Source organism: Neolamprologus brichardi, chromosome 7 (assembly GCF_056152115.1).
Source record: "Neolamprologus brichardi isolate AB-2024 chromosome 7, ASM5615211v1, whole genome shotgun sequence".
Taxonomy (NCBI): domain Eukaryota; kingdom Metazoa; phylum Chordata; class Actinopteri; order Cichliformes; family Cichlidae; genus Neolamprologus; species Neolamprologus brichardi.
In genome coordinates, this window is record NC_142110.1 from 24,365,529 (window position 1) to 24,378,727 (window position 13,199).

The window sequence follows — 13,199 nt, forward strand, 5'->3', positions numbered from 1 at the left end:
CACCAGCTGAAGTTGTGGAACAGACCATTAAACTCAGAAAAGCTGGTACACAGCCAAAGTAGTAGCAGACAGATAGAAGAGCCAGAGCCAAACCCTTCTGGCATTTGTCTGGTGTTGTGTGTTTCTCCCATTCTGCCTTCTTCACTGCATTTTAACTGTGTTACAATATAACTCTTTCCTCCCTACAGAGAATGGGACAGGGAGGTGGTGTCAGCCACAGCCAAGAGAAAGCCAAAGCTGCTGAGAGCACTGGCCCGCTGCTTCTTTTGGCCTTTTGCCTGCTTTGGTGTCCTCCTCTACCTTGGGGTGAGTATTTCAGTCTGTCCTGCAGGAAGCACATCCAGCATCTCTAACTGGGAATTGTGATGCTCAGTCCTGCTTGCAGATTCAAACCCATCATTATTATAACTTGATCATGTTGGTTTTATCTTGTACATAAAGGAGATTCAAATTTAGATTTTTTTTAAACACTTACTGCAGAAAGCAAATAAAGTCCTGGTCACATGATCTCTGGTTTCTAAAAGAATATTTGAAAGCACGGATTGGGAAGAGAGAGCTGAGCGTAAAAGCGAAGCTCTCAATTTACCAGTCGATCTACGTCCCTACCCTCACCTATGGCCACGAGCTGTGGGTAGTGACCGAAAGAACGAGATTGCGGATACAAGAGGAGGAAGTGAGCTTCCTCTGAAGGGTGGCTGGCCTCTCCCTTAGAGATAGGGTGAGAAGTTTGACCATCCGGGAGGGGCTCAGAGTAGAGCCGTTGCTCCTCCACATTGAAAGGAGCCAGTCGAGGTGGTTCGGGCATCTGACAAGGATGCCTCCTGGGCGCCTCCTGTCAGGGTTCCTGGGTCGGTGACCCAGTGTTTTCAGTTTTGCCACATCAATGTTTTCACTTCCTGTTTTTTCCCCGTGTCAGCTTGTCTCTCGTGTCATTAGTCAGATTATGTTCAGCTCTGCACTCACCTGTTTCCAATCATTGTCATCATTCAACCTGTGTATTTAAGTTCCTCGGTTTCACCAGTTCTTTGTCGTGTCATTGATGTTATGTTGTCGTTTCCGCCTTCGTTCAGTCAGCCAGCCATTCAGTCTTTCAGTCAGTCCTTCAGTCATTCAGTCAGTCGTCCAGCCAGCCAGCCATTTCCTACCTCTGTTCTGTTTGTTCACTCCATCGATAATAAATCACCAGGCTTCACCTACCTGCGAGTCCTGCGTTTGGGTTCCTTCTTCCTCGCCTCCACTCAGCAACCCCTGACACCTCCTGAGTGAGGTGTTCCTGGCATGTCCCACTGGTAGGAGGCCCCGGACTGGTTGCAGACCCAGGACATGCTGGAGAGATTATATCTCTCAGGTGGCCTGGGAATGCCTTGGTGTTCCCCCGGATAAGCTAGAGGAGGTGGCTGGGGAGAGGGAGGTTTGGGCTTCTCTGCTTAGGCTGCTGCCCCCGCAACCCTGGATAAAGCGGAAGAAGATGGATGGATGGATTGGGATGTAAAACCTTCACCTGTCTTTCTGAGTTTTTAAATATGATAAAGGCTGGAGGTTAGAAGGTGTTATTAACCTGTCTTTTTAGCAAATGTACCCATTAACATGAACAAAATTAATTCTTTAAACTTTGACTTCAAAATTTCATGTTCAAATGCAAAAATAATTATTGTTACACAGCTCAGTCGAACATCATTATGGTAGGACGAGGAGGGGGCAGCTACATTAGTTATGAAAGACATCAGATTATAATTAAGTAGATGGAAAAAGAGCCCCTAGTGCTCATTTGATTTTTGACTTCAGTTAACTCTTTCCTGATAATTTTGTGGTCTCAATCACTAGTTTCAAGTGCTATTGAGTACCATATGAAATTCAGTTATAGCCGCACGTAGAGTCACAAAGGACGATAAAGCAAGAACTAACATTGCCATATGAGCACACATTGCCCCTTGGTCACATCCACCCATTGATTGTGCTTTCAAAGCACCAATATGGTGATGACTATAACGCTCAGCTAGAGTCTTTAAGTCAGGACATAAATAACCATTTCTCTATATGACCAAGTAGAGTTGTGTGTGAGAATGCAACCCAGTTAGACTGAACATTAAACAGTCTTTATCCATCCTGTTTAATTACACCCATGTGAAAATAGCAAGTAAATGTTGCTAAATTGTGTTACACCTACTGCATGCTCGACCTGGCTCGACTGCATGCCTAGCAGTAATTATGTAGCAGTTCGTTAATGCTGTACCTGCATGTGTGTGGGGTACCTGTTAACTATGGTGTCCTGCTGGCACACCCCAATAAAGCTATTGTGCAATGACGCACAAACATCACAAGCATGTCACACCATGGTGTCACAAACCAGCTCACTGTCCCAGGCTTATGGGAAGCTCCAGACAGCAGCCATTGTGTAAGTTAGTGCAGTTGTTGCTGGTTGTCAAGATGGCAAGAATGCCTGGTGGATTTTGAGGAGACACTAGGTAAACAGAGAGGCTCCGAAAACACATTGAAGTGGAAGCCAGCATAGTTTTCTGGTCGTTTAAGGCTATTAGATTTTTGGCAGAAAAATGTTTATCTGGATATGCTTGGAATCTTGGCTGATGATCCTGGCTGATTCCAGATCCAGACGTGAATTTGTTATTATGTAACCGTATTTTCTTTTTTTCCTAAGGTGACATTTTCTTTTAGTTTTAGTGTTTGTTTGTTTGTTTTTTACTTTATGTCATGTTCTCAACATTAAAAATTATTGGAATATGCACTTGCCTAAAATACCCATATTTGAAATAGCAGTTGATACTGAAACTGATCAATTTTTCTTTGTATTTGCATTTATTTATTCCCACATTCATACCAGAAAAACAAAGAAGTCCTCATTATTAAAATGTACTTAGGAGTATATGGCTCATAAACTTACCATGCCTGTAACAGGGGTGTTAAAATATACTTAACAATCTTCCAAGGGCACGAGGAAAGCTGATTCTCTAGGGATGAACTAACTACAACTACAAAACCATTGGTTATTCATTTTCATCATTTACTGTCCTCTCCAGCAGCTTTAGCAAGAATCATGAGCTCAATGCACTATTGTGCCAAATATATTTGCTTTGCCACGAGGAGGTGTTATTGTTTTCTCTTTATTGTCCCATGGTTTTTGTGCAGGAGGCTTCCAAGACGGTGCAACCTCAGATTTCAGGTCGCATCATTGCTTCCTTTGACCCGTTCCATGCTCCAGAGAGAAGTCAGGGACTCTACCTGTCCCTGGGCCTTTGCCTCCTCTTCACTGCCCGCTTCCTTCTGTTGCAGCCTGCCATCTTTGGCCTGCATCACCTTGGCATGCAGATCCGCATCGCACTTTTTAGCCTTATTTACAAGAAGGTAAGGGAAGAACATTATCTATGATTAGAAACTATTTTCCAACCTTTATAAACTTTTTAACTATTTCTAAACTGTATTTTTAACCTTGAACAATGATATTAAGATTTCAAAAATTTCAATGCATTTTTCATTTGCAACTAGAGTAAAACGTATAATGTTTGTTCCTGAAGTGTTGTATAGTGCAAGTGTAAATTCTTCCTTGCAGCCAGTAGCACTGAGCTGCTGATAACACCTGAATTGAATGCTTGTTACTTTTAGTCACTGCTGTAACAATTTGCTATCAGAACAAAGCAACCCATCCGATAAGGCCTTTGCATTTCTTAGATTTTATGTTTTCCTAGTAATATTTTGAAGACCAGCTTCTCCAAATCAGCTAAACGCTTCCACCTTGTTTGTCATGTATGACTGAGCTTTCCCGGAGAGGCACTTACTTGACTGTCCACAGGTTGCTGTGAGGGGCATGTCAGCCGGGTGTCAAAGCATGGCCGTGTGTCACAGACTTCCACCTTTTACTCGCTTTCTCTTTTTGTGTTCCAGCTGACCTCTGACCTTTGACATTTTCAGACCCTGAAGCTGTCCAGCAGAGTCTTGGATAAGATCAGCACTGGTCAGCTTGTTAGTCTGATGTCTGCAAATCTCAACAAGCTGGATGAGGTGAGAAACCTTGGACCTTTTTTTTCAAGGGCAAAAGCTGATTGTTCGTCAGAATCAGCCAGAAGTTGTACTTTGTTTCGAAATTCTATTATTATCATTATTATTGACTTTCTTAAGAAATAATACACAGGGCTTTAGGTTGGAAAACAACAATATAAAAAAACCCACACATTTCAGAAAAATTTACCAGATCAGCTGGGTCACGGGTTTACAACAACTGCCTCCGATGCTGATAACAAATAGGTTGCTAGTGGAAACTGTGCTACTATTGGCTGAAGACAAAGGAGGAGGAATTAATGAAGCTGTGTTAGGAGACAGCAAAAGAGAAGGAAAGGTAGAAGTGTGGAGGTGAGAGTAGGGACTCTAAACATGCACTGTAACTGGAAGGTATGCAGGAGACCAGGTGGAAGGGAAGCAAAGGCAGGAGGAATGGAGGTGGATTCAAAATGTTCTGCTATGGTGTAGATAAGATGTGAAATGGAAGGAAGAACTCCTGCGAAGATTGTGCCGCAGTGGTTAGCATTGTTGCCTCACAGCAAGAAGGTCCTGAGGGAACAAGTGAACATGTACTTCAAGGACGAGGGTAGGGTAACAAATAGGTGGACTATATTCGATGTAGAAGGTGTAATCCAAAAAAGAAAGTGGACTGAAAGGTGATGGTAGTCTGTAGAACAGGGGTGTCCAACTCCAGTCCTCAAGAGCTACTGTCCTGCAGCTTTCACATGCAACCCTACTCCAACACAGCTGAATCAAATGATTGGATTACCTCTTCAACATGGTATCAAGTTTGGCAAAGGCCTGATAACAAGCCATCCATTTGATTCAGGTGTGTCGGGAACAAGGATGCATCTAAAAGCTGCAGGACAGTAGCTATTGAGGACTGGAGTTGGACACCCCTGCTGTACAATGACTTTGGAAATTGAAAAGAGAGAGGCACCGGCAAGAATTACATGGCGAAATGAAGAAAGAAGAAAGTGAAGAAGTGAAATGTAGAAAGAAGTGTACAGCTGTAGTGCTGGGAGAAACTGCCAAAAGGGTCTTTGGTGTCTAGAATAAGAAAGTGCAGGAAATTATTCAAAGGAAGATACTAGCAAAGAAAAAAGTGGGATAGTTAGGGAGATGAAGAAAGTAGTCAGGAGTACTGGGGGGCTTGGCATACAGCAAAAAGTGAAAGATGGGAGTGATCGACAGTGATTGAGGATGTGCAGCAGGATAGAATGATTAAGAATAGAAATATAAATGTACTAACAAGTGAAGAAAGTGTGCTGAGTAGATGGAAGGAGCACTGTGAGAAGCTGATGAATAAAGAAAATGAGAGAGAAAGACAGATGGAGGACAGTTAGTGATTCAGGAAGTGCAGATGATTAGTGAGGGTGAAATGTAAAACTGTAAAGACATGAGTGAAAAGGTTCAGATGACATGCCTGTGGAGGTGGTCTCCATTAGAGACGGCATTGGACTGTTTAACACAATCTTGGAATGAGAGGATGCCTAAGGAATTGGATGTACTGGTACTGAAGAACAAGGGTTATGTGTTGAGCTGTAACAACTATAGAGAGATAAGGCTGATAAGACATATAATGAAGATAAGAGAAAGAGCTGTTAAAGATAGATTACAGGGGTGTTTGCTTTGAGAGTCTTGATGATTGGAGAAAGAGGTGCACCGTGTCTTTGTAGATTTAGAGAAAGCATATGGTAGGGTGCCAAAAAAGGAGGGGCTGTGGTCCTGCATGAGGAAGACCAGAGAGGCAGAAAGGTTTGTGAAGTTGGTGCTAAAATTGTGATAGTGATGAGATGTGCGGTAGGAGTTACAGATAGGTTCAAAGTGGAGGTAGGATTATATTTGTAATCATGCCGGATCCCCTTCTTGCTTCAGAGGTGGTGGCGAGATGACAGATGAAGTCACAACTGAGTGTCTATGGATTATGATGTTTGCAGTTGACATTGTTATCTGTAGTGAGAGTAGGGAACAGGTGGAAAAGAGCCTGGAGAGGTGAAGGTATGCTCTAGAGAGAAGAGGAATGGAATTCAGTTGAAGCAAGACAGAATACATGTGTGTGAATGACAAGAAGACAGGTGAAACTGTGAAGCTGTAAGGAGCAGAGGTAGCGAAGGTATATGACTTTAAATACCTGGGGTCAGCCATCTAAAACAGTGAACATTGCACAAGAGAGATGAAGAAGAGGGTGCAGGGAGGGTGGAGTAGATGGAGATGAGTGTCAAGGGTGATGTGTGATACCAGGATAGCAGCAAGAGTGAAAGGTAAGGTTTACAAGATGGTAGTGAGACCTGCTATGATGTATGGTTTGGAGAGGATAGCACTAACAAAACAAAACAAAATAACAGGAGGCAAAACTGGATTATCACTGGGAGAGACCAGGATGACCAGGTAACAGGTAAGTGATTATATCAGAGGGACAGCTCAGGTTAAGCATGTTGGAGACAAAGTTAGAGTTAGGCAGGGTTGAGATTTTTTGGACATGTGCAGATGAGGGATGGTGGATATATTTGACAAAGAATGCTCATAATGGAGCAGCCTGGCTGGTGAAAAGGAGGAATACCTTAGAGAAGCTTCATGGATGTAGTGAAGGAGAACATGCAGAGGGTTGACAGAAGAGCGATAGGGTGAGATGGAGGCAGGAGGCAGATGATCTGCTGTGGTGTTCTCTGAAGGGAGGACCTGAAAGAAGAAGATAGTGTTTTAATTAATACATCCTCACACAAATAAAAAAAATGCGCTAGAAAGCAGTGGGGCATGAAAATTTTAAGTTAATACAACTCTGTTGAAAAGTGAATGAAATGTGAGATTATTCATAGAAATAATACAGTAGTTTTCTATTCAGAAGGAGATGGGAGGAGTTGTCTCTGCCAGGATAAGGGGAACAAGAATTCACATCGTCACTGACTTCAGTGAATGTGTTTTATTAGGCAACACTAACTGTGTTATCCATACAGAGGACAAAAGAACAGTGCATTACTATATACAATGTAGTGTTAGTACATAAGCAAGTATTACCTGCGCATCAGTGTTGGAAACTCGTGATTATGTATGCATGTTTGTCTTGGCTCTCACTTAGGTGTTGAATGTGGAAACACTATGCAACCTGCGTTGGAACAATTATCACCTGGCTCAAATGTGGCTTGTGTAAAGGTGGTACAGTGGTACCTTGTGTAGTAGTTCTTACATGAGTGTGGAATAACAAGAGGAAAGTTGCAGCTGAGTGGATGAAAGGGACCCAGCTAAAGTGAGAGCTGAAATTAATAGATTAGATGGATTCAATGTTTTTAGGACTTGCCTTACATGTGAGAATCCGGTCCCATCAGAAGGATCGGACATCAGGTGGTCTTGAACCTACCAGTTCCCTGTGTGATTTTGGATTGCACTGATGCGTGAATTACACTGCCAGTATTCCAGTGCCTTCATTTGTGTTGCCTCCTGCACACAGTATCTAGGAAGCTCCTTCACTAAAACCACCCTGAGTATTTTCAATATGAAGGTGTCTGAAGTTGGCAAAGTCACTTATGAAAATTGACTAGTTATTCCATATCCACAGTGTTTATTGAGAACTGTGTATTCACTCCTTCAGTCAGCTTGGATTCAATTCAGTCATAAATTATTAACATTTTAATAATGTGTAATAAAGTCTTTCCAGGGAACCATCTATAAGAATATATATCACAATGTAATATTGATTGTGCATGTGTACTGATTGAACCTTTATTTATGTAATTTTCATTGGACTTCTTTCTCAAATACTATTTCATAACATTAAGCGATATGCTTTATTGTCCCGTAGTGTGGTCAACTTTCCTCTTTGTACCAAGATATACAAAAACACTGTTTCTGTTTTTGCTAGCTTTCTGTTATTATGGCCTGCCTGCAGCGCTTTACTCAGTCCTTAAGGACCCCAAAGCGCTTTACACTAGATTCAGTCATTCACCCATTCACACACACGTGACAGCAAGCTACATTGTAGCCACAGCTGCTCTGGGACGCACTGACAGAGGCGAGGCTGCCGGACACTGGCGCCACCGGGCCCTCTGACCACCACCAGTAGGGGTTAGTATCTTGCCCAAAGATATTTGGCATGCAGCCAGGAGGCATCGAACCACCGACCTTCTGATTAGTGGCTGACCTGCTCTGCCACCTGAGCTACAGCCACCCATTATGTTGATCCTAGTTATAGCCCTCAGTTAACCTGTCAGATACCATTTTTTTAAAGCAATGATTGTCTGGTAAACACACACACACACACACGCGCGCGCGCGCGCGCGCACTGATCAATTGTAAAATAGCCCTTTTGTATCGTCACATTGTCATCTTACATGTACACTAATTTAATTTCTGTGTACTTTGTGTGTACAGAGTTTGGGTCTGGCACATTTTATATGGATCACCCCTCTGCAGTGCATATTGTGTGTGGGTCTGGTCTGGGAGCTGATTGAGGTGAACGGCTTCTGTGGCCTTGCAGCACTGACTCTGATGGGCATCGTCCAGGCCTGGCTCTCCACCAAGATGGCACCTCATCGGTAGTATAGCACAACCAGACACACTTTTAGTATTGGACATCTACACTATTACATATCAATATACACTTGTGTTTGTGTCTTCTGTCTTGCTATGTGTGTTTTTCTCTCTAAATATTAAAAATATTAGTTTCACTTTGTAGCAGTAGAGCTGTGTGCCACAAAAGCAGGCATGCTAGCTTTCTTGAACAAGTCACAGTTCAATTTATGGTAAATGGACTGGTTCTTATATAGTGCTTTTCTACTCTGAGTACTCAAAGCACTTTACATAACTTGCCTCATTCACATTAGCATTTGCTCTACCTAAGTGCTATCTGTCTAACATTAGCACACATGTATACTCTGATGGCTGCATCAGAGAGCAGCGTGGGGTTGGTATCTTGCCCAAGCCGAGGATCAGACTAGCATCCCTTCGATTAATAGATGACCTGCTCTACCTCCTGAACTTCAGCCACTCTACTCTCCAGATATTTTATCTCTGGTAGTTTGTAACAAGTACTGCAGTAATATTAATCAGTGGGCAACACAGTGGTGCTGTGGGTAGCATTGTTGCCTGACAGCTTAAGATAAAAAGGTCCTGGGGTAAAATCTGGCATTTCCGCCCCACGTCTGTGTGGGTTCTCTCCCATGTAGTGGGGCTTCCTCCTACAGTCCAAGTTATACCCTGCCTCTCACTCCAGCCACCCTGAATTTAGTAAGTGGAACAAATTGGATAGATGGAATCTTAATCAGCTCCCGCTTTAAAGAGTCTCATCCTACAAATGAACTTCAACTCCATCAACTTGGACTGTAGCTGGTGACTGTAGTCTGTGTTATGTTCCACAGACTTGGTAAGCTCAAAATAGCAATGCATGAATCAGTTCTTCAGTTGCTGAATGTTCTGGTTTGAGTGGCTCTCCAGCTCGCTTTGGTTCCCAGAACAAGAACTACCCTCACTAGTTGTGGTCCAAGACAGTGGAGTTGGATATTCTCTTAAAGCCATAACGGTAGCCTGCCTAGGGAGACTGCCAGTAGGGAGAATGAGGGAAATGAGAATTGAGTAGCTGTTTATAGCTGGTTAGCAGTGAATAAAACTTTTATAATCTCAGTAGTTTTCCAAATGTGAACACTAACACAGCCCAGAAACAACAAAAATGGCACAGGTCCATATATAAACAGAAACTTGAGAATGTTCATGCATGCATAGGTGGATCCTCTGATGCTCCTTGCTATAAAATTGTTTTGGTGTTCCGGTAAAACTTTCTCCTTTGAACAGGGCGAACAGAGCACCTATGACTAGCCGCCGCCTAGCTCTCACCACAGAGATTATAGAGAACATTCACTCTGTGAAGGCGTACGGTTGGGAGGAAGTGATGGAAAATATCATCAAGAACATCAGGCAGTAAGACACCACCACATATAAAACACATCCTGTCACACACAGAGAATGACTCTCACTACAGCTTTTTTATTATTGAGAAAACAAGGTTAAATTGTGCCATTTGAAGCTAACTGTAACACTTTGTCAGTTGTTGGTTTTTTTTACCATAATGAAATTTGCTAAAGTAATTCGAGCATCCTACTGTTAGTAATCTAATGTGTTAGTTAGGTTAGAACATATATTTTTGTGTATAGTTCCCTTTTTTGATGAAAAACCCTTTGTTCTTTCTTCCATTTTCACTTTCCTCCGCAGGGATGAGATGACACTGACGAGAAAGATTGGATCTCTCCGTTACTTCTACAGCGCGTCATACTTCTTCTCTGCCATCTTTGTTATCCTCTCAGCGATTATACCATATGCACTCAGTAAAGGCATCATCCTGCGTCGAATTTTCACCACAGCCTCCTACTTCATGGTGTTAAGAATGACACTGACCCGTCAGTTTCCAGGTTCCCTCCAGATGTGGTACGACACAATGACACTACTCCACAAGATTGAGGTAGGTTGAGAGATGTGGTGAGATAGATGCTTGTCATCCAAATGCTTTTAATGATCCTACACTTGTTATAACTTTGCTAACAATCATCAGCATAATGAATCCAGTCTTTTTCAGTTTTTATAAGCCTATAACAGAAAAACTCTGTATAAGTTAAATGCATTTTATAATTTAAGTGTATTTTTTTTCTCTTCAGGATTTCCTGATGAAGGAAGAATACAGTGGACTGGAGTATAACCTCACCACCTCAGAACTGGAGTTGGTCAATGTGTCCGCATCCTGGGATGAGGTTTGTTTACGTCCATTTGTTGAGCCTAAAAGAAAGTGAATGCTTCTGCTACTTACTGCAAAGGCAGAATCAACACACATGTCTGATGTGAGACATTTAACCGTAAAATGATCACATAATACACACAATCAGGAGTATCTGGATTATGGCATCATTGTCATCATGTTATATAAATAAATTGTATATTATGACATGCGCTCACCTGCCATTTCACCATTATGTTTACAGAGTTGGATTCCCCTTCAAAACATCCTTACTTTTATATGCCATAGATTCAACAAAGTTCTTAAAACATTCCTCTGAGATTTTGGTCCATGATAGCATCACACAGTTTTTGCAGATTTATTGGTTGCACATCCATGATTTGATCACAGCTCTGTTGCACTGAGGTGTGGTGACTGTGGAGGGTATTTGAGTTGAGTGAAGCCATGTTAAACTCCTGTTCAACAAACCAGTTATTCTTTACCCTTAAAAAGAAGGTGGAATAAAAGAAGATCAAAAACAAAATGGGCAAAAACCAGTTTGCTGTTTGCCAAATTGTCCTGTTAACGACAATAGCTCCAAGTACTAAAATATATGTCTATATGGGTCCGTTTATATCATTCTGGGGAAATTTTGGCCTACCCTCTTTTACAATATTGCCACAGTTCATTGAGATTTTGGACTCTGGCCTAGGCATAACATTTCAGGCATCGGACTGAGGTCTGGATTTTGGGTCATTGCGGCACCTTGAGTTTCAGCTATTCCTTTGTAGATTTACTGCTATGCTTGGAACCATTGTGCTGTTGCATGGCCCAGTTTTCGCAGAGCTTTACCTGGACTGGTCTACTGTTCTGACATTTGACTCTGCAACACTTCGGTATACAGAAGAGGGTTCCGGTCTCTTGGCTGCAAACCAAACCCAAATCAACCCACATCCCACAAAAGCAATATACAGTCATTTTCTAATTGCAAGGGTAATGCATTGAGTTTAATTAGGGAGCAAAGCAGCTGGTTACAGTAAAGAAGAAGAATTCCTTTTTAACAGAGATCTTTGGCAGAAACTGGCTCTGGGAGGCTGGTTGAGCTGAATGTATAAGTAAGATGATAAGTATAAAGAAGTTTTGGACAGAAACATCAAAGATCTGATTTTTAGTTGGCTTAGAAATAAAATGTAATTGATATGTTTAACTCATACGGTACAAATGTCCAGTATTCTGCTTTTTGTGATGTATTGCTCTGTGTGTGTGTGTTTAGAAGGAGGTGGGTAAATCTAAATATATCATTATCTGACTCAAATGTCAACAGTCACTACTAGTCCCAAACATCATCAGTCAAGCTGTAATACATTGACTCTTATCTGTGCGTTAATACAAGATCGGGACAATCGCATGTTTGAAGAAGTCAAATTTTGACAGCCCCTACAGTAATTCCAGGTGTAATAGTTAATTCCTCACCATCGCTGGGAGACAGCAGTATAATCTTATCTATAAGCTCAGACAGTAAACTTAATCTAACAGGTGTGATTCATTGACCATGCAATACCGTGAGAAAAAGAACATCGAGCTGGGTTTTTTTCCCATGTCACTTTGCCTAATTAATTATCCAGGTGTTGTCACTATACTGGAAACTTTGCTGGAAACACAACTCTGAACTCTTGATGAGATCAAATCAGATTCTCCCCCGGCTTTCACCTCTTCCTGGAATGTGCCATTCGCAGTTGAATGGAATGGGTGTTGCCTTTCTTTACTGCTGGCAGGGTGCACATCACCTCATTAGAATGAGAATCACACAGACAAACCTATATAACCAGAGCGCAAACTGGCATTAGAGGTACGGTGACCCATAAAATGTCACAGAGGTCAATGATTAAGCCAGTCAGTTGAGCAGAGTTCCCCTCTTCTAGCAGTGAGAGGCGTCTCCCATTAATCCTTACAGATGTAGAGACAGATGAGGTGATATAAGGCCATTGTGAGACCCTGGGAGTCTTCTTCTGTCCTTGGAGAATCAAATTCCTCACAGTAATTCAATTCAATGTTATTTATACAGCACCAAATCAAAACAACAATCGCCTCAATGTGGTTTATATTGTAAGGCAGACCCTACAATAATACATACAGAGAAAAACCCAACAATCAAATGAGGCCCTATGAGCAACTTTGGCGACAGTGGGAAGGAAAAACTCCCTTTTAACAGGAAGAAACCTCCGGCAGAACCAGGCTCAGGGAGGGGCGGAGCCATCTGCTGCGACCGGTTGGGGTGAGAGAAGGAAAACAGGATAGAAGACATGCTGTGGAAGAGAGACAGAGCTTAATAACAAGTGCGATTCAATGCAGAGAGGTCTATTAACACATAGTGAGTGAAAAAGGTGACTGAAAAGGAAAAACTCAATGCATCATGGGAGTCCCTCAGCAGCCTATGCCTACTGCAGCATAACTAAGGGAGGATTCAGGGTAACCTGATCCAGCCTAACTG

General features: G+C 42.2%; 1 protein-coding gene across 1 annotated transcript in view; it reads left to right on the forward strand.

The window, feature by feature from the left end:
- Nucleotides 1–13,199, forward strand: part of cftr (CF transmembrane conductance regulator) — a 41,557-nt gene that overhangs the window by 3,186 nt on the left and 25,172 nt on the right. The window contains exons 3-9 of the mRNA XM_087843345.1: nt 189–306; nt 3,145–3,360; nt 3,925–4,014; nt 8,380–8,543; nt 9,796–9,921; nt 10,213–10,459; nt 10,653–10,745. Coding sequence (XP_087699471.1) covers nt 189–306; nt 3,145–3,360; nt 3,925–4,014; nt 8,380–8,543; nt 9,796–9,921; nt 10,213–10,459; nt 10,653–10,745 — 1,054 coding nt within the window. The remainder of the gene's footprint in view (nt 1–188; nt 307–3,144; nt 3,361–3,924; nt 4,015–8,379; nt 8,544–9,795; nt 9,922–10,212; nt 10,460–10,652; nt 10,746–13,199) is intronic.